This window comes from Ovis aries, chromosome 24 (genome assembly GCF_016772045.2).
Source record: "Ovis aries strain OAR_USU_Benz2616 breed Rambouillet chromosome 24, ARS-UI_Ramb_v3.0, whole genome shotgun sequence".
NCBI lineage: Eukaryota > Metazoa > Chordata > Mammalia > Artiodactyla > Bovidae > Ovis > Ovis aries.
In genome coordinates this window covers 39995790-40023706 of record NC_056077.1, presented here as the reverse complement: position 1 = coordinate 40023706, position 27917 = coordinate 39995790, and the positions used below count along the sequence as shown (strand labels likewise).

Genomic DNA, 27917 nt, shown 5'->3' with positions numbered 1-27917 from the left:
ATCCACAGCTCACAAGAAGACCTTCCTAAAAATTGTTGACGATTCTGGTGTCCACGACCCGTAAATCCACGTGACACGCCGTGCTATTCACAGTTAAACTACCTTTGAGAACTCTTAGATCACCCGTCATTGGTGCCAAATAAATAAACGTTAGCATTTCATAAAGATGCTGTCAGCAGAAGCCAGACTGCGGCTTCCAGCGCCGCGCGTTCTCTCTGTTCCGCAGTTTTTATGTTCTGCTGATTTACGTATCTTCCCTACCATTTGCTTATTTGATTTCCTCTAAGTAAAATGCATTTTTTTCAGCAAATGTTGCTGTATCTATAAAATAATGGGCTTTCTGTAATGGGAAAACACCTCATCTCCAAATACAGAAATACTGCAGATTCGCGATTCAAACCAATTTAGGAGCGACTGGTTGCAGAGCTGATTTGAGAGACAGCGGTCCTTGTGCGTTGTCGGAGTAATAAGCTCTCAGCTCTTCCAAATCGGAATGAATGGGGAAGGTTGTAGGTTAGAGCACGCGTATCTTTAGATGCAATAAGGTCCTAACTCTAGGACGTCGGCAATGACAATAGTGATGATAATAGCCATAACTCAGGATTGCGGGGCGTTCGAGCTTCTCAGAGAACTTGCAAATCCAGCGCGTTAACGTCTCTCGGATTCGCTCGGATGACAGCGACCACAGTCTCCTGTTGCGGGGGTGACTGAGAGCTGCTCACGGCTAAATAGTGCCCTTCAGAAGAGCCTGAAAGCGTGCTTCCCAGCCTTCCCACTCGAGTTAAAAGCCACTTGGTTAAAAATAGAAATTAGGAGCGTTACAAGGGGGCTTCTCAGGAGCAGGCCAGCCGCTGGCAGCTCTCCTGTGGGCTTGCTTCATAGTTGGCGCCCTGGGGCGTCTGCTCTGTGTCAGCCAGGGGGGCGGGGGGGCTAGGGGACCCTGGTGTGGGGAGAAGCCGCCATCGCACCAGGGCCACTGGCCACCCCCGAGCGACACTGGCCTGGGGGCCCCTCCCCAGCTCCCATGCTGCAGCCTCCGTTTTCTCTCCTGTGAACAGGGCGCGTTGTCATTTACCTTGAAGGATGGTGGTGAAATTTGAATGGACTGGTCAGGAGCCCCACTCAGGGGAGACAGTCAGTCCCAGCTCTTACTACTCCTCACCATCTCATAAAAAAATACTCCTCTTTTCATCAACAGCACCTCACACACACTGGGCCCAAGAGGTGTCTCTCTTTCACCCTACTTTATTTCTGCCTGAGGTCTGTGACCCTCAGACGCACCAGGGATGTCTGTCTGCCATGGAGGCCTTGGTGCCTGGGACAGGTGGCCCATCAGTGTCTGAGGAAGCCCCACTCCACTTAGCAGATTGAGACAGGTTCGTGTATTTGGTGCCACCAAGGAGGATTAATTTCAGAGGGGTCTGCCTCACCCCCTCCCAGAGAGGAGCTGCCGCTGCTGCTAAGTCGCTTCAGTTGTGTCCGACTCTGTGCGACCCCATAGACGGCAGCCCACCAGGCTCCCCCGTCCCTGGGATTCTCCAGGCAAGAACACTGGAGTGGGGTGCCATTTCCTTCTCCAACGCATGAAAGTGAACAGTGAAAGTGAAGTCGCTCAGTCGTGTCCGACCTCAGCGACCCCATGGACTGCAGCCTTCTAGGCTCCTCCATCCATGGGGTTTTCCAGGCAAGAGTACTGGAGTGGGGGGCCATTGCCTTCTCTGCCCAGAGAGGAGAGGTCTCTGCATTTTCAGAGGGTCTCATGGCGCATCTGACCAGTTAACAACACGCAGTCTTGGTTACGCTGGCTACCGGTCATGTTAGTTCCATCTGTCCTACCAGTTTGCTGGGGCCTTACAGGAAGAAACTGGTTCTGGGGTGACTGCAGACCCCCGAAGCTTCTTGCTATATTGAGCACCCCAGAGGGACCAGACGCCAAGGCTCTGTGGGTTGACTGTTAATCATTTAAAAACCCAATTAGCACTGCGTCTTTCCTTCTGAGACCAGAGACTAATTCCTCTGAGCCAGAGTACAGAGGAAAGCCTCATTTACGGAGCGACTGGAGACGCGGCCCCGAGGCAGCAGGCGAGGTTTCCTTCACTAGAACCACTTCTGACAAGGCCGTAATACGGAGCAAACAATTTAGTGCCATTTCTCAAGAGCTATCGAGCCCCCACTGCCTTCATCCTCAGAATGAACTCAGAGAAGATGGCTTTGACCGAGGCGTTGTTTGTCCGCTCAAGGGGCAGGGCTTTTCTATAGAAGAATGCTCATCGGCCCCTCTCCCTCCCGGGCAGCCCCCCGCGGGCGCCTCTTCACCATCCGCTTCCACTCGGGTCTCTTCCCCAGCTGGTTTTTCCCAAACACACCTCGCTGCCTCGCCTGCCTGCGCTGTCCTGGCTGGGTGGCTGGTAATTTCTGCCATTACACGGCCTAGTTCCCCCGATGCCAAGTCCTCTTCACACCGCGCGGTGACGCAGCACGGGCTTCGCCCCCGCGTCCTCGGATGCGTTTCATTCATCACCCCGTCTGCACACCAGGGTCGGCGAGTCCCCCTGCTGGTCGTGTACCTCCCTTCACACTGGCAGAGACGTGCTGAGACACCCTCCCCTGCTCTCAGATAAGATCCTCCGAAATGGATTCAGAGTATCGGAAAGCCTCATTTGTCGGCCGTGGATGGGTTAGTCGAGTATTTCACCAGGCTTAATTTTGCAGATAACCGAAACTTATCATTTAAAGAAATAGTGTGCGTTTCCAATGTATATTAAAGAGTTCTCTGTATTGTGAGACCGGTAATACTGAAACCAGAGATATGCCAGAGAGGAATTCCGAATGGGGAGAGGCTGCAACCAGAAGAAAAAAAGAAATCTGAATTTCCTTCCAACTCAGAGTCCTGTGATGTATGTAAAAACCGCACTTTGCGTCGGCCGTCCTCTGGGGGTGACCGTGGACTTGGGTGGCGGTGGACGGGGCTTGTTATCTCCAGCCGCGTCCCAGACAGCGACGTCCTTGGGCACCGCTGGCTCTAAATCTCGGTGCCGGTGCTAAATGTCTCAAGGCTACTTTGCCTTTTAAGTCCCCGAGTCTCCGCAGTCTCTCTAGAATCCGCTCACCCGTCCACCACAGGCTCGGTTGCTGCCGTTCGATGTGCCCCCCGCCCGCAGGCCCTGTGCGCTTCCCCTCAGTGGCCGTTCAGGGGCCGGGAGGCAGGACCCCAGACCCGCGCCCCAGGTGGGATGGACGGACCAGGGCCTTGTCCGAGCTGGCTCCAGGGCTTCCTGAGTGGACGCCTGGATGTGAGGCGGCCTGGAGTGACCAGCAGACGCGGCGTGGTGAGCAGCCCTCCGCCTCGCCAGCCTCCAGCCCTGGAAGAGCCACCCGCTCACCTGCCAGATGGGTTGCTGCTAAGTGCACTCTGGTTAGGCTGAGAGGCACGATCTGGCTCTGAGCGCAGGCCCGGGGTCTTCCCGGCTGTGGGAACATTAGGCTCGGGCCCCTCGCAACCCCCCGGGACAGAGTGTGCAGAGACGCTCTGGGCCACAGCCGACGCTCCTCTTATGCAGAAGGAGCCGGTCCCTTCCCGCCGCCCCCTGTCCTGTCCGTCCCTCCTTGGGGACAGGAGGACCACTCTGCGAGGCTGGCCCAGGGCCGCTGTGCACCCCTCCTCCGGCTGCTGTGTCTTCCCCGGACCCCACCCGCATCAGCCCCGGCCGCCTGCCTCCTCTGACCACTGACCAGGCTTGTCGCACGTCTCTTCTCCCTCCTGACGGTTACACAGAGCATCCTCCGACAGTTTGTCGCCAGGACCCTTTCTAAGGAACTGCCCTCGGGGCCCCAGTTCCAGCCCCAGAAAGCTAGCGTCACACCAACAGCCAGAAGTTCTGGACCCGGGCCTCTCTCACTCGCCTCCCTCCCCGAAGCAGTGCAAGCCCTGCGTTCCCCCGCTGCAACCTCATGGCGCCCCTGGTCCTGCCTGTGCCCCCAGCGGCCACTGCCCGCCTGGTCCTCCGTCTTCACCCCCGATGCGCTCGTCCTCGGCCCCCGCCTCCCCCGCAGGGCACTGCCTCAGCTGCTGTCCCCGTCGTGGCTCCCCAGCTGGGCGCTCTGGGCAGCCAGGGCCAGGGCCGCCTTCTGGCTGTGTCCACACCTGGGAGGGCAGGCTGGAGAGGGCTTTGTTCTTCCCTCCGCCCCCGCGGGATCTGCGCGCCCACCCTCCCCACGTCCCCCGCGTGCCGCTCAGCTCCAGGCGTCAGTGACTCGGGGTGGACGAGGCTGCCTGGCGGAGGACGAGGGCCCGTCGTCCAGCACGCGGCCTGGCCCTGCTCTGTGGACCTCATGACATTTGTCCAGCTGGAAAGTCTGTCACTTACAGAGGGAGTCGAGGTACGCGTGATGAGTTCTGCTCGTCGAGTTAGGGGCGAGGGGGCGCAGAGGGTCCCCACAGAGGGGAGACTGAACTCTGGAGGCTGGGCGAGTGGTGAGTTATGGGCTTGGTCCCCCCGGGCAGCGCTGTGCTCGCAGGAGAGTACCTGGGGGGCAGAGATGGCTGAGCAGGGAAGGGGTGCTGCTGAGGGCAGGGGAGCGGCGTGATCCCCGGCAGAGCACAGGGCTCCAGGCAGTCTGATCCTCACGACTCCAGGAGTGCTGGTGTTGTGGACAGAGCAGAGGGGCCTCTTTCCTGATTTAAAACTCAGTTCACAATTAAAGAGAAAACAGGATGACATTTCAGGCCCGAGTTCATCCTTCGTGGTACTGATTTAAAGTCACGGTCTACGTGAGAAATATTAGTTTGTTTATAAACCGCATTGGTGGGTTAGAGAGAGCTGTGTTTCTTAGGTAGCTGCAGGCACATAACAGCTTAATAAATTTCCAAGGGTAATGAGTACACTTTTTAAATTAAAAATATCAAGTATAATTATGGCTTTCTGTGCTGGCCTGTGTGGGTCAGCAGTAATTGATGTGTAAGAGAGACCAGAGCTAGCTGGTGGGTGAAACAGGTCACACCCAGCGTCCCCTTTCCAGCCCCCTCCCCTCGCCAGCAGGAGGAAAAGCCAGTTCTAAGGTCCAAAACGCAGGGCCCTGCCCTGGGGCCCAAGGGGCAAAGGTTAAACACGGGCCTGGCAGCTCGGGGGTGCAAGGTCTCAGCACCATCGGTGGCAGAAACCATGCAGCTGGGTTTTGAAGCTTCATCATCAGTAAATCCCAATGAAGACGCGTTCTGCTTGTAGCTTCTTTCCAGAGTTTATCTGCTCTGTGTTTCCGCTTTGCATCCTTGCTGATGGGTTGCTTACTGTTTCCATGGGTTTTCAGTTAGTGTTTTTACCGCAGTTGCCTTTCAGTGCCTCTCCCGAATCTCCATTGCCCAACAGAACCAGGGCGACAGTATAACTGCCCAAGCCCAGTCATGAGATGGCCACGCTGTCCAAGGAGACATACGGGCATCGTGGCTGGTGACTCCAAACAGCTGGTGTGGGGAGCTTCCACAGTCGACCCTGTTTCCCGGGCCTCTTCCTCTCGCGTGGCTTGCTGCGTTCCCATTAACAGCGTCTCACTGCAGAAGCAAATTGGTGACCAAGTTTTCTCAATTAAACCATCTACTGTATGAAATGGGCACTCCCCGCTCGATTTAAGTGAGAGTCATTAGCTGTTCAATCCCTACCGGAGGGATTAAATCAAATTACGCTTGGAAAATAAAACACGTTGTGAATGGTGATGGCTTTTGTTTTTTTTTGAGGGGGGAGGGCAGCGAGTCATTAGTGTTTGCGTTCAGGGCCTGCTTGTTTTCCATTTTCCAAACATTGCACCCCAGGACGCGGCAGTGTGAGAGCCAGGAGGTTATCACACAATTCTGATACGTGGTTCTTTTTTTTCTTTCTTTCTTCCTTTGTATCCAAGTGAGCTGCCTCATTCACCCCAGAACCTCGTGGCCAGCCTGAACCCTGCACACGGCCATGCCGTGGTGCTCTCCTGGGTCCGACCCTTCGATGGGAACAGCCCTGTTCTTTACTACATCGTGGAGCTGTCCGAGAACAGTAAGTAGCGACGCGGTGGTGTCGGTCGCCGTGGGCAATAATCAGATTTCTTCCTGGCTCTTAATGTCTTTAACCTTTCCTTCTGGCTCAGACCCACACCAGCCAGAGAAACGCTCCAAATGCTTTACGGAGTTTCAAATGGAAACCGCGGCTTGGGCTTCAGCAAAACGAAAGGGCAGCGTGGGCGCCGAGGCGGGCAGCAGCAGGAGAGGCCCCAGGGCCTCTCTGGGTGGGCGCCGGGGTCTGTGCCGAGGGCCTGGGGCCATGCCCGCAGGGGCGCCCCGCCTGCGCGGGGTGGAGAGGACCCCACAGGTGTTGTCTCCTTGAAATCAGGACTCTGTTTCCGTCATCTTTGTGCCCTTAATAGGCACTCATGGATGAACGGGGTCAGGTTCCCTGGTGGATTCCCGGAGGATTTACTCGGGTCCTGTCACCGACCCTGGGCCGTGAGGGAGGTGCCCTGGGGTGCCCGGGTCACCTAAGATAGGGCACGGCTCCACACGCGCCCCAGCTGCCCCCCGACAGTGTGCGTGGCTGGTTGGCTCTTTGTCAGACATCTTGCCTAAGTAGGAAGCGGGTTTTACATACAGTCACTCACTCCATCCGTCCATCTGCTCAGTACTTAGTCCTACGTGGGCGTCTGCTATGCACCAAGTGCTCTGCTGGGTGCTGGCTGCACGCTGACACGGTCAGCCTCAACCCCTGACAGCTGGACTCTCCCGTTGAGGTGCCTTCATTCCAAGTGCCATGGGGAGACAGTGAGGGGAAGACCCAGATGGGAGATGGTCGGACGACGCCCCTGGCAGGCGGGCGTGGCGGAAGGCCAGGGTGGCAAGGGCAGGGGGCAGCATGTCACCTCCAGGCGTGTGGAAACAGCTTCTGAAGTGAGGACAGCGTGCGGGAGGGGCCAAGACGCCGAGAAGGTGACCGAGGGCGTTCTCTGCCCCCGGCTCCCCTGCTGGGCCCGCCTGAGCTGGCCACTGCCCAGACGCTTTCCCCGAGAGCCTCTAGAGAAGAGTCTGGGGTAGTCCGCACCGTCATCACGACTGCATCGAGCATCGTTACCACAAAGACCCTGAAGTGGAGAGGACCGTTCTCTCCGGCTGGCCCCGACTTCATCTGCGGCTTTGGCCAAGTCAGCCCACTTGTCAGTGGGAGAGTCACACGTCTCCCTGCCGAGCAGATAGCAAGACCAGCACTGTCATCTGGGGTTTATATTTATTAGGGAACAGCACCCTTAAGAAGCCCCTGAACACACTGGCTAATCATGGTCAGAAAGACCCGCTTAGCAGCTAACGCGCTAAAACGGAGATGGTATTTGGCTGGCGCTGAGGGCTGTGCCAGCGGACGGTTCTAAATAACCCCATCCAACAGTCCCTACGTCCCACTTCTCAGGGTACTGGCCACCACCAGCACCGCCTGGCAGGCAGAGTCAGCCTCTGTCCTCCTGGAAGTGGGTCCTGCAGGGACCACTCTGGCCTGGCTCAACGGCGGAGGCAGGCGCTGGGTAACACCTGTCCTCTTGACGCGCCAGCGTCACGGGACGGCCTTGTCAGCACGTTCACGGAGCAGAACTCTGAAGCTGCCGCCGCAGCGCATCCAGGCGCCGGCCCGAGCCGAAGCCCGTTTGTGCGGAGCCTGGCCCCGCAGGCGTCCCGAGCTCCTCCCCGGGAGCTGGCCGTCCTCTGGCCCCAGGCATCTCTGCCAGAGGCCAGGGCTTGGAGAGAACTCCCACGTCCCAAGGCCCAGCCCGGGGGATGAGCCTGCTGGGCTGAGGGGGGAAGGCCCGGCAGGGCCAGGGGGGCCTGGCGGGCCCTCCATGGCGGTCCAGTGGTTAAGACAGCCCTCTTTGACTGCATGGGGCACAGGTTCAATCCCTGGTCAGAGACCTAAGGTCCCACAGGTTGTGTGATGCGAACAGAGGAAAAGAGAGAGGGCAGGGCTCCTGACGTCTTCACAGCAGGGACCCTGCAGACAGGCTGAGGACTCCGTCCCACAGCAGAAGGGCGTGGCCTGCTCTAAAGTGCTGGTCGAGATTGATCAAGACTCGTCTTTAACGTTGGTACAGTCCCAAGGGGGAGAGTGCCAGAAAAACCTGTGATGGACTCTGAAGGGGACCGAGGGGCAGGTCACCGTGGCCCTTCGAGCCGCCTTCAGGGTCACCTGATGCTTTTTCATTGTTTTTGAGCTATTTCTATAACTCTAGAGTAATCTCACAGCTCTAGAGCTTTCTCTAGAACGCTCGCAATGACGCAAATAAGTCGTGTGTCCTTGTGATCAGTCGTGACCGTAGCAGCTGGTTGTTGCTCTGAAGCTGCTGGCCAGTTTTGCCTCTGTTTGTAGGTTCGTGTTAGCCTTCCTGACGGTCGTATGTATGTGCGTTGTTTGAATGCTCCTCTGATGCATTGGCACGTCTTAGTGGTTCCCTCATTAATCAATGGCAGCTAAGATCTTTGGGCCTCGCTCCTTGCTCAGTGGTAAAGAATCGGCTGGCCAGTGCAGGAGATGGGGGTTCAGTCCCTGGGTCAGGAAGGTCCCTGGGAGAAGGGAACGGCTACCCACTCCAGTATACTTGCCTGGGAAATCCCAAGGGTGGGGAAGCCTGGTAGGCTCCAGTCCCTGGGGTGGCAAAGACGCCTTAAGGGCCCCAAATGTATCTGTGCTTCCAACAGCCTGGACACTAGTCCCAGGGGCACTTCTGACCCGGTCGCCAGCCCTGGACTCCTCCTCTGCAGAAGCACTCATTGCTTAGAGCGCAGAGGCCGGGCTTATGGCGTGGTTCAGGTCAGTCCAGCTGCACAGTCGTGTCCCCGAGGAGGTGGGGAAAGCCCGCCTTCCCGGTGAGCCTGCTCGCAGCTCGGCTCGCTCTCCTCCCACACGGGTGTCTGTCTGTCTGGCAGCTGGCAGCTGCCACCCTGAGAGCATGCGTAGCCTCCTCCTCCCACCTTGGTGTCATGAACTTCAAAGCTGACGCCTGGCTGCGTGTTGTCTTCTTGCCAAAGTGGCAGAGACTTTGTTCTTATGCTTCAGATTATTTGCAACCATCTTTGAAACACATGTCACACAGATGCCTTCTCATAGCCTGTGAGCGTGAGGAAGTGGCTTCATCCGAGCCCACTTTCTGTGGGTTTTGCATATTGAACCTCACACTGACAGCACTTGCTCCCATTTTAAAATCCATCCAGACCCTCCCTGCCGTGTCGCCATGTCGTCGGCGCAGAGCCGGGCTGAGGCGGGGGCTTGGGGGCTTGTCTCCTACCCCAGGCTGAGCTCCCCTCCACTTCTGGGCCTGTCTAGGCCCCGTGTCTAGCCGCTCTAGCCAGCGTCTCCTTCTCTGACGCAAACAGCCTCTCCCGCTGAGGGATCACACCCTTCCCAGGACCACGTCCCCTCGTGAGCCCACCTGGGGCACGTCTGGCGTCTCCCTCAGAGCTTGGGGGCCCCAGGCCCAGGGATGTGAGCGGCTGACGGTCTCACAGCCTGTTATTGCCGTCACCCTGGCCATATTCCTTAGCAGGGAATTTCATTTAGTTCCCAAGTTCTCAGCTCTTTTTGTTCTTCACTTTTAAGACAAAACTTAAAACTCTAACCCTGCACAGTTTTTGTTTCTCTAAAACAGATACAGCAGAGAAAGCCTTCCCAAAGTAGAGGCTGCGAAACTTGTAACCGCCTGCTCTCTGGGGTTCTGTCTGAGACAGAAAATGCTGTCCCTTCCTGCTCCTCCTCCTGGCCCAGTGACCATCTCTGACGAGCCTCAGCCTCTCACCCCAGCCTTCCTGGGGGAGTCTGGCCCGTGCCTCCTTGGGGACCTTGGAGATCTTAGTCTTATCCCCCATGGGTGCCATGAGCAGGTCTGAGTCACAGGATCCTTTCACAATTGTGCTTCAGTTCACTCACTGAAGGTATGTTTGATGCCTTGATAGAATCACGGAAGACCTCGTGGTCTTCTCTCAAGAGTGCGGCCTATACTAAAACTATTACTTCTGCCAACTCAAGCTTGAAATTCTAAAGTGCCAGTACAAATTATATTCCTCTCACTCTTTTAATCATCCTTTATCCAGAATCCTGTAGAAGGATCTCATTTAACCTTCACGGAACCAGCTATTATCTGTGCTTCTCCTATAAAATCCGGATGAGCTGTGGAGAAGCCAGCAAAGGCGGTTCCGAGGCCCGGAGGCGCTCACCTCTGAGTTCCCACTTCCGCCCAGAGCAGACGAGTGGCTCAGAGGGATCAATTCCACAGCCCCCGTCCCAGCGGCTTCACTCTGAGGAGCTTGAGATTTTGTGTTGTCTGGGCTTTGAAACTGTCTCTGTTGACACAATGACAATAATCTGAGGGCCCTTTAGCATAGAGAAGCAAATGTTATTCATCCCGCCAAAGTAGTTTCAATAACTCGTTGAGCTGAGCACTGAAATATAGGTCAGAGTCTCTGAAAAACTTGAAAATAAATACAGCGAGCACTTGAAGAATCACGAGGGTGGTTGAGAAAACGACCGCAGTAGCGACCTGTGCTCATTTCGTTTTCTTCTGCTGCTCTCTTTTTTTTTTTCTCCCTCCTAATTTTGGAAATGAGTTTATATTACTTTTTTGAGAAATACATACACGTATATTTATATATGTGTGTATATGTTTTTAAAAATCTTCCCTTTAGTACTACCCTATGGATGTACAGTTCTCAGACTCAATCCAGGTTTTATAGCGTATGTAATTTTGGAGATTTTGTTAAGAAAAAAATCATTCAGGGCTTCCCTGGTGATCCAGTGGTTAAGAATCCACCTTGCAGCACAGGGGACGTCGGTTCAATCCCTGGTCCAGGAAGATCGCATATGCTGCTGAGCAACTAAGTGGTCCCGTGCGCCGCAGCCGCTGAGCCCCTGCGCTGCTTCTCCTGAGGCTGGAGCGCCACAGAGGCCCCTGCTCTGCAACAGGAGAGGCCACCGCAGTGGGAAGCCACACAGTGCCTGGAGAACAGCCCCCGCCTGCTTCAGCTGAAGAAAGCCTGCCCAGCAGCAAAGACCCAGCACAGCCAAAAATAAGCAAGTAAAATTACCAGAGAAGGCACCCCACTCCAGCACTCTTGCCTGGAAAATCCCATGGACGGAGGAGCCTGGTGGGCTGCAGTCCATGGGGTCACTAAGGGTCAGACACGACTGAGCGACTTCACTTTGACTTTTCACTTTCATGCATTGGAGAAGGAAATGGCAACCCACTCCAGCGTTCTTGCCTGGAGAATCCCAGGAACGGGGCAGCCTGGTGGGCTGCCGTCTATGGGGTCACGCAGAGTTGGCATGACTGAAGCGACTTAGCAGCAGCAGCAGCGGCAAGTAAAATCACATGTAAAAAATAAAAATATTCAAAGGTGAAAGGACCGCCCCCTCCCCCACCCCCAGGGATCTTGGGCAGGGCCAGTGCAGATGGGGGCCAAGGGCCCAATGTGCGCCTGGAGAGGGCATCGGGTGACCGCTCTCGCAGCTGGTGGAGGCCCAGCCCCCTGCTCTCAGTGTACCCCAAAGGCAGCAGGCCCCCAAACAGGAGAGGCTCCCGTGCGTCCTGACAGGAGGGCCCACTCTGCAGAGTATGAGCTCCAGGAGAGTCCCATGGCCTTCAGACCTGGCTCTCCGCATCCAGCTAGTGTGTGCCGGGCGTGCCGGGTGGCCTCACGCCGTAGCCCCGCCGGCCTCCCTGCAGGACACCCGGTGCTTGTGCAGGCCCACGCGCCCCTGGTCCACACTGCCCCGTTAACTGGCTGGCCTTTCCCTGCTCCCCACCTTCTACACATTTTATTTCAGAACATTTAGGTTTACAGAACAATTGTGGGGAGAGAGTTCCCCAGCCCGACACTCGGTTCCCCTCTCATTAACTTGCCTTCGTGTGGGACGTTGTCAGATTCAGTGAGCCGATGTTGCTGTGTGATTGTTACCTAAAGGCCAGGTTCCATTCGGTCTCCTCAGCGTTTTGCGCGCGTCCGTTTCTGTCCCAGGACCCCATCTGGGCCCACACCCCATTCGGGGGCCTTGGGCGTCTCCATGGGCTCCTCCTGGCCCGGCGGGTTCTCAGACTTACCCTGACATGGACGACAGTGGCAATCTGGGGAGGAAGGGGAGTGGCGGAGGTCCTCTCACAGTTAGGCTGGGGCGAGGGGTCTGGGGAGGGACCGCAGGGTGCAGCACCCTCTCACCGACCTCCCCCCCTCCACCCCCACCCCAGCCCTGCTCTCAGGGCGGCTGCTGCTGGTGCCGCAGACAAGCCTGTGATGGGGGAGCTGCAAGTGAGCGTGCGCCTGGGTTGCCTCCTCCGTGGCCCAGTCCTGAGCATGCACCGCCAGCCTAAGAAACCCAGAGCGCTTGCGTCCCACGTCTGCACAGCCAGCCCCGGCTGGGAGCAGAGAGTCTCCCCTGAGTGTGACCTCCCCGGACCCCGAAGCTGGCGGTCCAGCTCCCCTTCTGCATCCTCTCTGTGACCGAGCCCTTGGCTCCCCTGCTGCAACTCCGAGCAACTGCCAGACGTCGAAACAACGAAGGTGTACTTATCTGGAAGTTTTCACGACGTGGGAGGATCAGGCTGTCATCTGTGCCTCCGTTTCCCATGTGTGGGTGCAGACGATGGTGCCCGTTGCGGGTCACCATGGAGCCATCCCACAGCGCCTGGCACGGCAGGTGCTTCCCCAGAAAAAGGACGAATCCAGGCCCTGGGGTGAGTCAGGCCCTCTTCTAGGTGTTGAGGCTCTGACAGTGACTCAGATGCATCTGAATGGAGTTTATCTCCCGGCCAGGCTCCTCTGTCCATGGGATTTCCCAGGCAAGAAAACTGGAGTAGGTTGACCATTGCCTCCTCCAGGGGATCTTCCTGACACCGGGATCGACCCGGCATCTCCTACATTGGCAGGCGGGTTCTTTACCACTGAGCCACCGGGGAAGCCCCACTTAGGTGGGTATCTATTCTTATTACAATTCTTACAATAATCCTTCTGTTTCAGGAGAGAGAGAGTGCAGACAGCTGCTGCCAAATCAGCAGTGGAATTTCAATTAGAAAAATAATAAATTTGCATCTTGATTTTCCACTTAGCTCTCTCTGTAACCTGGGGGAAGTTGTTTTAATGAAAGCATGTTCATTCTTATTTGTACCAGAAAATACAAGGACCAGCATCAGTGAGATCTCATTGTTTGACCTACCAAGTGTGCAGCTGAAGACAGTCGTAATGCTCACTGCTGGCAAAGCTGCGATAAAACAGTCACTTTCTATAAACTTTTCATTAGGAAAAATACAATATGCACACAAAGGTACAGAGTATTCTTGTGTTCGGCTTCAAAAACCATCAGCAGTTTACAGTATTTGTTTCATCAGCCCCCCACTCTTTTTGCTAGAGTATTTTAAAAGAAGTCCCAGAGGTTTTGTCATTGCGTCCATACGTGACGCAGTAAATACTCAAACAGGGACATTAAGCAACATTAATAGAATCCTTAACATCACACTCAGTCCACATTTAAATGTCCCTATTCTTTTAAAAAAAAGCCTTTTCACAATTGATTTGCTTGAATCAGGATCCAAGCCGGGTCCGTCTGTCGTGCTGGTGGTTTTGCCTCGTTCTTCTCGTAATCGACTCCCTGTTTTCACCCCCCGCGCCCGCCCCCTGCTCTCCCTGGCGCACAAGCCCGGGCCCTTCCTGTCCAGCGTCTCCAGGCTCTGGCTGCTTGCTTCCTCCCGGTGCCATCTAATTGGTTCCTGCCTCTTCGTTATCGCCCAGAGACACTCAGCCTCTGGTTTTGTATGCCTTCTTGGTGCACGCGCGGGTGTGTGTGTGTGTGTGCAGTTCCTGGGTGCTGCTGGGCACCCTGTGCCTCGTCACACGAGGAGACACTGGAGGCCCTGCTGCTCTGCTCTCAGTGACGTTGGACCCCCCCAGGAGGCTAGGTGGCAACAGCCCGTACGTCTGGGGAGAAGTTATTTAAACTTCTGGAGCCTTGATTTCTCGGCCTGTTAAGTGGGGAGAGAGCGCCGCCTCCCCCAGAGGTCTCGTGTGGTCACAGATGTGAAAGAGCCTCCAGAAGGAAGATGGCAGCACAGACATTAAGTATTAACAGTAATAACGGTTCTTTTGGCAATTAAGGAAATTTTCTTTGGAAAGTAGTTTCCTTCCTCAAGTACCTTTAATTGAGGAAATGGTGATGCTCTTTTTTTTTTTTTAAATCAAAAAAAAGCTTCCAGTACATTTGGGAAGATTGAAAACCACCAGCTTTTTAACCAACAGACGGAGTGGAGGGATGATTACCGCCTTCTGGTTTCCAGGCACTGGGAGCCAGGAGAAAAGCTCAGTGGTGCCCGTCTGTGGAGCAGAGGTTTGTTTAATAGCCCAGCTGGGGAAGACTGGAATTCCTTCGTCTTCTAGATCAGAGGAGCAAGGGGCATCCCCAAGGGGGAGGAAAAAAGCTATTGAGACTTTTATGGGGCGGTTTCCCCTATTGAAAGGTTCTTCTGCATTCCAGCCCTAAGAGAAGCATCTCGTGGTACTTTTCTGTGAGGACCTGGGGAAGAATATTTTAAAGGGATCTTGCGTTATTGATTGTCAGGAACAGAGTTGCTACTTAAATTTTAACACTTCTCAGCAAGCTAGCAATTCCGAAGCTTGTGAATGAGCAAATCCTCCCCACAACCACTTTTTTTTTTTTTTGATACAAATCAAAGTGCCCATGAGATGGATTGGGTTCATTTGTATTAGTTTTCAGTTTAATCTCTCCTCCTGCCAGATCTTTTATCTTCAAGCGGGAGAGGGAAAAAGAATAAATAAGGAATCCTATAGTTGCAGCAGGAAGACTGAGCAGAGCCCCCGGGTCCAGAGCAGATTAATAGGCCCTGTTGTCAAATCAGACTGGGCAGCAGCTCCTGCGGCTAGGGCTGCACTTTGGGAGCTGTTTACACCCTGCGTGAACAGATGGCCCTGAGCCAGGCAGTCTTGTGGGGCGGAGTTGGGAGTCGGGGTTGGGGAGAGGGGCCTGCGTGGCGCTTCTCGGCCCCTGCCCTGCGCAGTTCATCCTTCTGTCCTCCGGCTGGACCACGGTCTTCCTGACGCTGCCCCTTTGCGAAATCGCCGCCGTACCTGGCTGAGCAGGTGAGCTGTTTGCTCCCAGACCCTGCCATCTACAGGAAGAGAGGGATGGAGAGACGCTTTCTTGCGTTGTGTCGCTCAGGGCCCCGCGGGAGCAGGCGCGCTGTCGGCTTGTGGTCAGGGGGCCTTTATGTGGGAGAGTTGACCGAGGAGTGGGGGTGGGAACTGAGTGACCAGGGACCGGTGGCAGTGGGGCCAGACTGGTCCGTGGTCACGGGGCCCAGGAGCCACAGAGCCCGGGCAGGGGCTGTGCAGAGCCGCCCCCAGAGAAGAGAAGGGGACCTTGGCGTGAAGAAAGCAGTGTCTCCAGTGAGGAGGGAAGAGTGCCCCCCTGCCTGACAGGCCCCCAGGGCACAGGCAAGGTGGGGACGGTCGCGAGGGTCTGGGTGAAGACAGGAGCACCCAGCAGAGTCCCCAGTGGGGCCAGGCCTGGGCTAGAGGCGTCAGCACCCCGCCCTTGTGGTAGCCCCCGCCCCCTCGTCATGCTGTGTGTAAATCAGGTGAAACTTCTCACTGTGGTGAGATGCACACAGCATGAAGCACCCCATTTTAACTGCTCACAGTGTTGTTCAAGTGATCCGCAGACTCTTTCCACCCTGCAGAACTGGAGCCCTGTCCCATTAAACAGCTCCCTGGCCCCCAGCCTTCTGAATTCTGGCTCCATGAATCTGACTGCTCAGGTGTCTCGTTTAAGTGGAGTTGTATGTTTTTTTGTCCTTTTGTGTCTGGTTTATTTCACCAAGTATCATGTCCTCAAGGCTCATCGTGTGGGAGCAAAGTTCAGAGTGTCCTCCCTCTTCAAGGCCGACTAGCATTCCGGAGCAAAGTTCAGATTTCCTCCCTCTTCAAGGCTGACTAACATTCCGTCACGTGGATGGACCGCATTCTGTTCATACACTCATCTGTTGATGGACGCTTGATTTGCACCACTTTTTAGCCGCTGTGAACAATGCTGTTAAAAGCATGGGCGTACACACAGCTGTTTGAGACCCTGCTTTCAGTTCTTTGGGGCCCATGTGTTGACATGGGTTGCTGGACCACACGCTAACCCTGATTCTAACTTTCTGAGGAAGCGCTGCCCTGTTTCCCATAGCGGCTGCACCGTTCTGCATCCCCGCTGGCGGCGTACACATGTTCCGGCCTCGCCCCGCCCTTGCCGAAATGCTATTGTCTGCTCTTGGACAGCAGGTGTCCTAAGGGGTGTGAAGTGGACTTCAATGGGCTTTTGATTTGCAACCCCCGCCCCCGGCGTTACCACTTCCCAGCTGGCGCTGCAGTAAAGACTCTACCTGCCAATGCAGGAGATGCGGTTCAGTCCCTGGGTCAGGAAGATCCCCTGGAGGAGGAAATGGCAGCCCACGCCAGTGTTCCTGCTTGGGAAATCCCATGGGCCCAGCAGCCTAGCAGGCTACAGTCCACGGAGTCACAAAGGGTCAGACACAGTTGAACAGCCGAGCACGCATAACACGCATTTTCATATAAGAAGCAGGAGCAAAGCTGAAGCAATGTAAGCGGAAGAGCTCAGAGTCGGCTTTGCTCTCTGTCTTTCCAACCGGGTATCAGCCGTCTTCAGGATGGAACCTGTATCTCCTCTGAAGCCTGACTCAGTGTGCCCAGTCCCCACCAGCCGCGTCCAGTCACACTAGACGAGAGGACACTAGCGGAGCGTCTGTCCCCCTCTGTGGTGACAGAGGACTCTTTTCTGTAAGGGAACCTGCCCAGAAAACCAGGTCACCACAAGCTGTTTGATGCCCTAGAGGGGTCTCAGGCTCCCAAAGTAAAAGGAGACACTGGTATGAGTTTCTCTAGTTAATTGGAGATACACACGTTGCATTTTCAAAGGAAACATAAAAGCGGGGCTCCTTGTCAGCAGTAGATCACCTCTGTCTCCGAGCAGCGCAAGCCAGGAATGCCCAGCTGGTGGCGAGGACTGCCATCCCAGAAAGCCATTTTGGGAGCAGCTTTATTTGAAATAATTAAAAAGACTCAGCCTTCACGGCCCAACTGGCGCCGTGCTGCAGAGCGTGCAGCTTCCATCGAGGAGTCCAGACTTAGCGTGGACGGCATTGCGTGCGGGTCAACAGGAGTCGCCTCTGAGGGCCTCATTTCATCTCAGAACAGCTTATGGCCTCTTCTTCACCCATAAAGACCCCGAGTGCGTTTCTGATGAGCCCCCAAGTGCAGACTTTTAAGTCTCCATAGCCAGGCCTCTAGGTCTTCGCGGAAGTGGCTGTGATGTTGTTGGGCTGGGTAAGCCTGTGTGCAGTCTGAGCTGAGCCTGTCTGACATCAGGGTCACAAGTCACCCTGTGTGACACTCTCAGACGTGGGCGAGTGATTGCAGCACCGTTTCCAAGGAACAAGAAGGACAATTTGATTCCCGTAAGAGCTGCCCATCCCCACTTCACTGATAACTTGAAGACACAGTTCAGCCTCAGAGTAATTCCAAGTGGACCTGACAGGGCGCTTGTTCATCCTAAGGCTCTGCAAGGTGATCCGGCCAAAAAGCCTGTCTCAACTCTGCAGAGAACATCCCGGGGAGGGGTGGGGGCCAGGCAGAGACTTTCGAAGTCTTGCATGGGAGAGCTCCCTTGGCTGGCCGGGTCACCCTTCCACACCTGCCCGGAAAGCCCAGGGGAAAGATCTCCTAAACTCACTATGAGTTTCATTCAGCGTCTCTCCAGCCAGAGCTGCTCAGGGGCGTGGATGGAACGGGCCGCCACGCAGATGGGCGGCAGAATGCATGGCCCATCTGTCTTTATCATGCTCATTTCCTCTTTTATTAAAATGTTAATGAATATAGTTTTTATTTATCATTTGGTGGCGTGTGCAGCATCCTTTTCTGGGAGACAAATCTGCAATCTGCCACGTGAGCTGACAGCGTCTTCTCATTACCCAGTGAACACGGGAATGAGGAACCACGTTCTGGTTCCATTTTAACTGCCACGTGCAGGCTGAACAAAAAATATCCCTTTGCGTGTAGACAACAGCTTGGGGTTGGCGGCGGGCACCCCCGGACTCGGGAGCGGGTGGCCTGCGTCCAGAGCCGGGCTCACCGGTACTCGCCGCGGCCCGGCGCCTCGGTGTGAGCGTCCGCTCAGTGGGGCCAGCCTCGCCATCTGCCTTGGCGAGCGAGGGAGGCGGTCTACGGGGGTGCACTTTGCGCTCTCCTGTTCTCACTCAGATGGGTGCCTGCAGAGGTTCGAGCTTGTTCTGCTCCTCCTTTCAGACTCTCCCTGGAAAGTGCACCTGTCAGACGTCAGCCCCGAGATGACCAGCGTGACGGTGCGCGGCCTGACCCCGGCTCGCACCTACCAATTCCGAGTGTGTGCCGTGAACCAGGTGGGCAAGGGCCAGTACAGCGCAGAGACGAGCAGGTGAGCCGCCGCGTCAGGCTTGGCGCAGCGAGGGGAGCCGAGCATCTCGTGGGGTGGAGGGAGGCCATCATCAAGGTCACTTCGAGGTCCTCGACCTCTACCCTTACTGACTGACCTTAGCGGGGAACAGACACGAGTGGGAAGCCTGTAACCGAGAGGAAGCGTAGGGGTTCATGGGGCGGGCCAGGGCTCCTTCACTGCAGAGGGAAGTTTCTTAGGTCCCTGGGGCACTCTGACTACGCAGACAGGAGGCATTCCCGATCGCAGAGCCCCCTGTGTCCATGACATTAAAGAGCTGGCGGTGTCTCTGGGCCCTTTGTGCAGCCGACCACCTGTGGGGCGGGACTCATAAGCACCCAGCAGGTTCTCAGGAGGCAGAGCGAGCCCCCGTGTTTCCCTGGTGGTGGTCCTGATGCTGAGTCCTCCCCACCCAGGCCGGCAGCTGCTCTCAAGCCCGTTCAGATGTGATCTGGGAAAAGGGCTTTATCGCATTTCAGCGCAGCTCCCCCAGCCAGCCGGAGCGCTCGGCGGGCCTGTGCAGTGGAAGTGTTGAGAGCTCTGAACGACTGCTGTCTAGTCTTGGGGGCTGGGTGTGTGAAATACTGAAGGGGCCAAAGAAAGCGATTTGGAAGCAGCCCTGGACTTGGGCCCGCGAGCCGGCTCGCGGGTCCTTAAAGGGCGGGGGTGCCGTGGGCCGCTCAGGCAGAGCAAGCCCGCCCCCTGTGTCTTCCGGGACCCGTCACATTGGTTTGTCCTTCCTGTCGGATCAGCTGTGTGTTTTGCTTTATTGTCACTCGATTCGAGTACACAGTTCAGCTCAAGATTCAGCAAGATTGAGAATGGGCGCGAGGGCCCCGTGCTCCTGGGGCTCATCTCTCCTCCTCTCCCGCCCTCTCTTTTCAGACTGATGCTCCCCGAGGAGCCACCCAGCGCTCCCCCAAAAAACATAGTGGCCAGCGGGCGCACCAACCAGTCCATCATGGTACAGTGGCAGCCACCCCCGGAGCCGGAGCACAACGGCGCGCTCCGTGGGTACGTCCTCAGGCAAGTACCGCGCCAGGCCCTCACCCTTGTGGCCAGCTCAGGGTCCGACCTGCTGAGGCCGCAAGCTCAGACGTCTGCAGGAGCCCAGCGGTCATCCAGACTCAGGCCAGCGGTAGGACTCCCGGGGGTGGTGGAGACTGCGGCCAACAGCGAGAACGCGCACCTGTGGGCAGCCTCTCGGGGACAGGCTCTGCAGATCCAGCCGTGATGCGCACACACAAGAGCCCACCCTCAGGGGGTGCAGTTTAGCGGAACGGAGGGGACTGTTCCAGGCTGGGAGCAAGGTGTGCTTATCCCTTGTAAGTCCTTTCACTCTAGCTTTTTACCAGAGGTATGCGTTCTAAAGTATAGTGATTTTTAATCGATAAAAATACAATTGATTTCATTACAAGCCAGTTTTTACCATGCTAGTATGTTGGGCTGCCAGGTTTTCCAGAGGAAAAAAAAGGTAAAAGTCTGGCTTTTTGACATGCATTCTCACAGTTTTCCCGTGTTGGGAATGAAACTAGTATGTTTTAAAACACAGGGCAGGCCGCACCCTCCCAGCTGCAGACCAGACGTGGCCCAGGAGTGGCCAGTTCGCTCCCTCTGCCCCTCTGAGAGGGGTTTGGCTTCTGAGTGCCTCGCGTGAACCGAGCCAGCCCTGGCTGGGTTGGCAGAGGAACCTGCTTTGCCAAAAATTGCTGCTAAGTTTAAAATGGCAGTGAAAGTGATTGTTTTAGTAGCTTGTCAACGCAAGTGAAAGGGAAAAAGCAAACCAGTATTGAAAAGGTGACTGTTACCTCCCTCCTAATGGGCACACCCGTCGCCAGCCTCTGCGGGCAGGGCTGGCGGGTGTCCAACGCGCAGACACCCAGCCCACGCCCGTGCTAGACCCATGACCAGGAGACACCAGGCTACCAAAGGTCTCACATGGAGTGACGTAACATCTTAGCTAAACGGTAAACGTTGTGAGAGAGTTGCTTCTTTAACTCGACTGTCTGCACACAGAAGTCAGCTCATCCCCAGCCTGTATTTATGTAATCACCCGCTCATCATTTAATACCGCATTTATCTATATGCACGTAATGTGTGCCTGCCACAACCAATTCACTGCTGTTCTCCAGTTGTCCCCAAGCGTATGAATTATCCTCTGAACACAAGCCAGATCATTGTCTGCCTGAAGAGGTTCAAACGCAGCCGTCCACCGGCTGCACGAGGGCCACAGGACTGAACCCGCACGCAGGGCGCCCTCGGTCCCTGAGCCCCCGGCCTCCCCCGGATCACAGAGGAAACTGCCGATCGGCCTCCTGTGGGCAGGGGGCGCCTGTGGACCCGTGGGTGGACCTGTGGGCCCGTGGGTGCTCCCAGAGCCTGGTCTCTCCCTCGGGAAAGCAGCCCAGCGCTTCCTGCTGCTCGAGGCCCAGGTTTCCCTCGCTGCTCACCCAGCTGTCCCCTGGTTCCGTGCTCATCAACTAATGAAGAAAATTGGTCTCCCCTCTGGACTGGCCTCCCCCTCCCATGCTTGTCATCCCATCCGCCTCTGTCTTTTTTTGACAACAGGGAAGAAAAGTTTCCTGGGGCTCCATCTGCCAAAAGGACTTTAAAAGTCAGGCCACAGAGCCAGGCTCGGGGCGTGGAATTTCCTAATGCAAGCTCTCTGATGTCGCGAGGCCCCTTTGGGCACTGCACACTTCCCTGTTTTGTGGGATTAGGACTCTTAAAAGGATTTTCTGTGATGGTGTCAGTGGAGGCAAGCGCTGGAAAAGAGGGCATCCGTATTTGCAGGGGCTTCAATCCAGAGAGCCCCAAGACACGGGTGTACCACACAGGCTGTGAATATCCCAAGTTTTCAAAAATTGAAGATCCATGCCAAAATGAATTTGCTGGGAAACATTTCCAAATAATCTTCCAGTCTGCAGATCAGCTCTGTTTGCAAGCGTGTACCCTCCAGGGCACAGGGCTCCATGTCAGACCAGCAGCATGGTCCACGGAAGAACCAAATGGAAATAAATCACCCCCACGGCTCCAGCCATAAGAAGTAGTTAGAGTGCATGCACAGGAATAAAATATTCATGATGACGGGCAGGGTGTTTCTTTGAGAGGAACATAGGGGTTATGTCCTTTAAAAACATTCCCCTGTTTATTTCCATGTAAAGAATCTCCTTGTTCTCTCTGAGGCGGTCTCCTGGGCAACGTATCCGGCCCTTCAGCGGACGATGTCCTGTGCTTCTGTTATTAATTATGACCTTCCTAGACATTCTGTGAATATTACAAGAGCGCCTTGAAGCCGCTGGTCAGAATGGACCACGCTCCCTGCCGGAAGGGAGCGCCAGGAATCTGAGAGGTAGATTCTCCCCGCCTCGTACAGACAGGTCTGGGAGGAGGGCTGAGCAGGCTCAGTTTCAGGGCTCAGAACTCAGGGTTCTCTGTTAGCATACTTCCTACACAAGCAGTGTTCCCAACAGAGAAATGTTTTGGGGGTGGTGCTTTAATCCATCACGGCTCCTTTGTGCCCACTGTTTCACCTGGTTCTCGAACCAACCCCGTGGGGTGCCATTATTACCACGTCACCTTAGGGAGGAGGAAGCCAAGGCTCAGAGAGGTGAAGAGTTGGCTTCAGACCTTCCAGCTCGTGAGTCTTCCTCTCAGCTTGGTCTTCTGGGCAGCTTGCTTTGCTCTCCCTGGAATGTGTACCGGACAGTGAAGCGGGGGTCTCCAGCAGCCATGCCCTCTGTACCCTGCTGGGTACCCATGGTCCTGGGCCCAGTCACTTGCCAGGCTACTTGGGTCTGGTGTGGGTGGGAGCCAAGATTTGCCTTTTTTCAAAATGCCTGTCTGATTGTCCCAGGGCCATTTATTCTCAAAGTCCCTGCTCTGTAGATGGGGAGATGGCTGGAACCCGGATGACGCCACACCAAGCCTTCCTTGTCTAGAAGACAGGCCATCCTATGATAGACTTGGTTCAGCCCGCCGTGAGCAGCGCCCAGCCCTGGCAGGGAGTCCAGTGAGGGGCAGCGCAATCGGAGGGGGTGGGAGAGAAGCACAGACGGGTGTGAGGCCTCTTTCACGTTTGCCCATCATGGAGTGCCATGCGTGTGCCAGCGCCTCCCCCAGGGCCGCTGCGGGCCCGTGTCCTGCGGCTCCTCTCAGGCGCGAGGCAGGAAATCCCGGGGCCTTTGTGCCCTTCGTGGCCTGGCTGCTCTCGATCCTTTCTGCCTCCTCTCCGGCAGGGCTCACCACACACAAGTGGCCTGTAGCAGGAAGGGCTCCAAGACGAGTCTCAGAAAACCCTGATTTTCACGAAGAACATCTTATTACCATGTCCGTACATTCTGAGTGCATTTTCAGTCATCACTCTCCTTGGAGAGCTGTTTCCCACTCCAGGCTTGGATTTCGGAGTTCCTTCTCCTTTCTGAGGGCCGTGGCCTTGCTGACACGCTGGTTCGAGTGAGTCCGGCTCAGGCCCTTCCCTGCGTCCAGGCCCTGAGGCCCTGGGGACAGCACGGTGACTGACCGGGCCTCTGCAGGGTTGCTCAGCGTTCTGGAGGTGCCTGAAGACCCCAGCCCACCGTGGGAGTGGCTGCGTTTGCCGCCCCACCCAGGTCTGTGCACTTCTGCCATCCCCACTGAGCACCAGAGTCATGTCTTCTTGAGGAAGGAGCCAGCTCTCGGCTAGAAGCTCCAGCTCTTGGAAGCTGTACGATGACCGAGGAAGTTATTCCCACAGCTCTCGCCCCTCGGTTTACCCAGAGGAACGATTCACTTCTGCATGCATGCTCAGGGAAGACGTCCGTCACTCAGAATAATGTTACAACAGGCCTTTCCCTGTGCAAGTGCCGGTTTCCCAGCTAATGTTTTCTGTGTTCAGAGTCGTGTAGGTCATTGTTTTAAATAAATGCGACTTTAAATCTCTGCCTTTCGTCCACAAAAGAGCCTGCACATTGCCCTCTCGCAGGTCCCCTAAAAGCCACTCTTAGCAGTGGGCCCGTGTTTCAGGAGTGTGAGCGCCTTTGAAAGCCAGTCATTCTGACTCTGGACGGCATGCGCGAGCCAGCAGGGGGCTCAGCCCCGGACACCGAGGAGCACCGCACTGCCCGCTTCTTTTCCTCCGCGCTTCAGAGTCACTGGAGGAAGGGGTCTCTAGGACTGATTTGTAGCCGCAACCCACTAGAAATCTTGTCTGAAAATTGGGGTCCTGAGTTATGGTACTCCCTGGACTATTTAAAAAGGGATCATTTTTCCTGAACCCATGGTTGAAGCATCAGATCTGTTAGCCCAGACTTCTAGTCACTGTGAGATTAGGCCAGACCTTCTTAGCGATGGAAGTGGAAGTAGTGTCTTCTGGGGCGGACCTCTGGGCTTTATTCTCGTCTGTCTACCCCGATCTCCTCTAACCACGTGGCTTTATTCTCGTCTGTCTACCCCGATCTCCTCTAACCACGTGGGAGAACCTCGGGGAAGCCCAGTCTCTGGCTCAAGCCATCTCTCCTGGTCTGCCGCAGGTACCGCCTGGCCGGCCTTCCTGGGGAGTACCAGCAGAGAAACATCAGCAGCCCTGAAGTCAGCTACTGCCTGGTGACCGAGCTCATCGTCTGGACCCAGTATGAGATACAGGTGGCTGCCTACAACGGGGCTGGCCTGGGCGTCTTCAGCAGGGCGGTGGCTGAGTACACCCTGCAAGGAGGTGAGCCCGCCCGAGCGGCACGGTCTTCTCCACTGGGGAGCTAGATGTGCCAGGTTCTGTTGGAGCAAGTGAGTTGATCAACTCACTCAATGTTTGAAATATTTATTTCTGTTGAAATAAAAATAGAGTGTTCAGTCCTCTAGGGAGCAATCAGAAGGGGATGAATCACATTTAATTTAATCTCTCCTTCTATTCATAAACTATAGCAAAACCACAGAAAGGGATTGGATATATCATTCTGTCTGCTTCTTTCTGGTTCCTAAGGATGGAATGTGTCTCTACACATCCTTTAACTGGTCCACTTATTCTGAAAATTCCTGTGGAATTACCTTTTTCTAAGAGGAATAATGGTATATTTTGCAGTGGAGGTGGCTGAGGAGTCCTGTGTGAAGCTGTGAACGTTTTTCACAGAGAGTGATTATTCAGTGTTTTGTTTTTAGCGATGTAACACAATAGTCAGTAACGGGGTTTGCGACTCGCTGCTCTCCACCCCTACTTTGGGTTTCACTTTTCAGTTACACCAGCAAACAGTTCACTAGATCCATAAAAACCCCTCCCCACACCCACCCCCCAAAACTGACCAGGCAGAGTACCATAACGCCAGCAGGTCTTACATTTATGTGCTGAGACCCAACCCCGTCATTTCCAGCTAATTCCACTGTTTTCTGGAGGGTCCAGGTCTTGGCCCCAGGAAGGGCTGGACCCTCAGAGACACTCTCCACGTCTGCATTCCACTTTCAGCGCTCTTCGCAGTGACACATAGGCCCTCTCTAGACACAGTGGCGCGCTGGAGCAGCCCAGAGCCTGGCCCGGGAAGCAGTTTTCCCGCCAAATCAAAACCCCTTTTTCGCTGAGCAGTTTTCCCCTGTCCTGACTCACAGGTGTGAGTTGATTCGCTTAGGCGTTTTTATTGCTACCAGGCCTTGGCCTTTTTCAAATGATAAGGTTCCTAACTGCCCACGTCTCTCCCCAAATCATGCCTGAGACCTAATGTTCCCTGATATTACATGCTGTCGTTATCATCCTGTATTGATCGGCTGTCTGCTGCCATCCTGGAGCCCATAAATCCTCCTCACGAATTAAGTGCCGTCAGCCCTCTTTCACGGTGACGAGCAGAGAGACGTCACGTGCAGGACAACAGGAAGGGCTTGTGTGTCTGCCTGCGCCTCTCGATCACTCACTGGAAAATGAAAATAGCTGAAAACCCGCTCTGTTCACGCTTGCTTTAATTAGTCCGCTTAATAAAATAACAATAAATTCGGAAACACTTAAAGTGACAAACACTGCTGCTGATGGTCCCCCAGCACTGTTTACAGTGACGGCTTCCTCCTGTTGCCGGCGCGCTGATGTTCCGTGCGGGGCACAGTCTCCCCCTGACCGAGAAGGGCTGTGGGGTGCTGCGTCTCGCGTCTGTCCCGCCGTCCCGGGGGAAGCTTTAGGGCTGTGAGCGACATGATCAAAGCGCCGTGTGAGGAAGGGAGACCTGTCGGCAGGTGTGTGGGGGAGACCGGAGGGGCCCGGGGGTGGGGCAGCTGCTGCAGACGGGAGCGCTGGTCCGGCTGTGAGCTGATGAACTCCCCCAGTCGCCGACGTGGGCTGAGAGGAGCCACGGGCGTGTGCGGTGCAGCTTCACACCTAGCCCCTCTGGGCTGCCCTCCACCCCGTCCAGCCTGCCACGTGAGCTCTCTCTGGGGCGTCCTGTCCCATGGGACCAGCCCACCCCCCTCTTCAGCTCACTGGCAGTTTCTGGGGTGAAACAGGGTGCGTTTTGCTCTCACTGAGCGGGTCTGAGGTCGCTGGGCTAACGCAGGCAGAGCAGCACTAACGCTGGGTCCTCTGAGTCAGCAATGCTGTTTTCTGGGCACCCTTGGCCCCTCTGAGGTCAGTGGGGCCCCACAGGGGATTCAACCGGCCTGACTGCTGGCGGCGTGGCTGCCCCTCCAGCATGAGGGCCTCGTGGATCTGGACGCGGCTGGAGGCGGGCGCTGACTGCGCGTGGAGCCATCTCTGGATGCCTCGGCTCGGGTGAGGTTGGGGGGAGTCTACCTCCTCGCGCAGGTGAGAACCTGACTTCCAGTAGCTCTGCGTGCAGAGGTGTTCAGAGTCTCTCTCTTCTTAGCTGCTTATGAGCAGATGTCGTGTGCGGTTTTCCCATCTGCGTGTCAGCCTGCGTCGCTGGGTTGCCGTTCCTTTGCCCGCCTACTGGGTGGCTGGCGGGGGAGCCTGGAGCTAGGAACCCCAGCAAGTCTCGGGGCCCCCAGGGTGATCACAATCCACGTCTTTGCTCACTTGAGGGTGTTTCTGACTCTCTGTGAGTCCTCGATGCAGGCTGTGATCCCACCAACCTCAGTGTGGACACAGGAAACACACATCCTCTGGGGCTCCTGGCATGTTTTCCAGCTGTGATTGGCACACCCAGACCTGTGTGCTCCATGTAGTGGTAATGCCCAGGCAGCTGACCGCCAGCACTGCGCCATGCTCTGCTTCCAGGCCCTGCCCTGCCCCTGCCCTGGACCCTCGGTCACCAGCAGAGCTTCTCAGGCCGTTTCAGCCTCTGACCTTTCCCTTTTTGTCTGAGAGTCATGCCCGAGCCCCAGGACTGGCCCCTGGGGCTCCACAGCTGGCAGACCAGGATGGACCCACGGCCAGGGGAGATATCTGGACCCTCAGCATGGGGCTCACTCACATGGGGTTCACGTGGGGCTCACTTACAAGGGGAACACTCGCCAAGGGCACACACACAGCTTTCTGCCTGCACAGCCCCAGAGCTGGCCCTGGCCCAGAGTCCATAAAGCCTGACTCTTATTACTTATCAATACTACTTATCTGCCTTCAAGAAACATCTTAGCTCTTCTCTGCCTCTGCCTTTTTTTTTTTTTTTTTTTTTTTTGCGGTTGTAAAGCTCTGACATTTCCACCTGCCCTGACTACTTTAAGGGCAGTTGTGAAGAGAAAAGGAAGCAATATAGGTGAAAATGCTATTAAATACTGAGCTGTGACATACACACCCATGGTTCTGTCTGTATTCCTCCATCCACCCCGACAACAACCAGTATCTATTGTGGGATTTGAATGTCTCCATCATGGCAGTTGTACAGAAAGAAATTTGGGGTCAATTTCTTTGCTATTAGTAAAGTCAAGAACGCATGTCGAGGAATTGGTGTGAGTGCCTACTCTGTGCTGTAGTAGGTCAGGCCAGGGCATGAGTGGAGGGGACGCCTGTCTCATTGTCAAGCCTGGGGGCTCCAGCCTCGACTGGAAGTGAAGAGTAGCATCTGTGAAACAAGATCAAGAATGAGAACAGAGTCCAGCCTCGTTCTCAGGAAGGCAGTCCTGCTCAGCACTCCCAGGAGCGTGCCGTCACTGTGAAGGCACCCCTGCAAAGGGGCTTTACTGGGACAGCATCGGGGAAGTAAGGGTAGCTGCTGGACTGGTTCAGACTGGAATCCGGCTGCTAGAAACAGACCCAAAGGAACAGTAACGTAAATGAAGTGGGGATGTGTTGTCATCTTTCTGACACCAAAAGAGTGGGCAGTGGGTTCTGTGGGGTCACAGAGGCAGCTTTATTCACCAGAGAACCAAGTCCTCCTTTTTTCCTTTGCTATCTGTAGTGCTTTCCTTGTGGTTGCAAACTAACTGCTGTGATGCCAGCTATCACATCCACATTCTAGGAGGAAGGCACAGGGTCTGCCTTGTGGC

At 55.6% G+C, this 27917-nt stretch overlaps 1 protein-coding gene across 1 annotated transcript in view; it reads left to right on the top strand.

The window, feature by feature from the left end:
* SDK1 (sidekick cell adhesion molecule 1) overlaps positions 1 to 27917 on the top strand; it is a 729776-nt gene that overhangs the window by 563143 nt on the left and 138716 nt on the right. Inside the window, exons 14-17 of the mRNA XM_042240546.1 lie at positions 5893 to 6029; positions 18362 to 18509; positions 19413 to 19553; positions 24038 to 24219. Of these exons, the coding sequence (XP_042096480.1) occupies positions 5893 to 6029; positions 18362 to 18509; positions 19413 to 19553; positions 24038 to 24219 (608 nt within the window). The remainder of the gene's footprint in view (positions 1 to 5892; positions 6030 to 18361; positions 18510 to 19412; positions 19554 to 24037; positions 24220 to 27917) is intronic.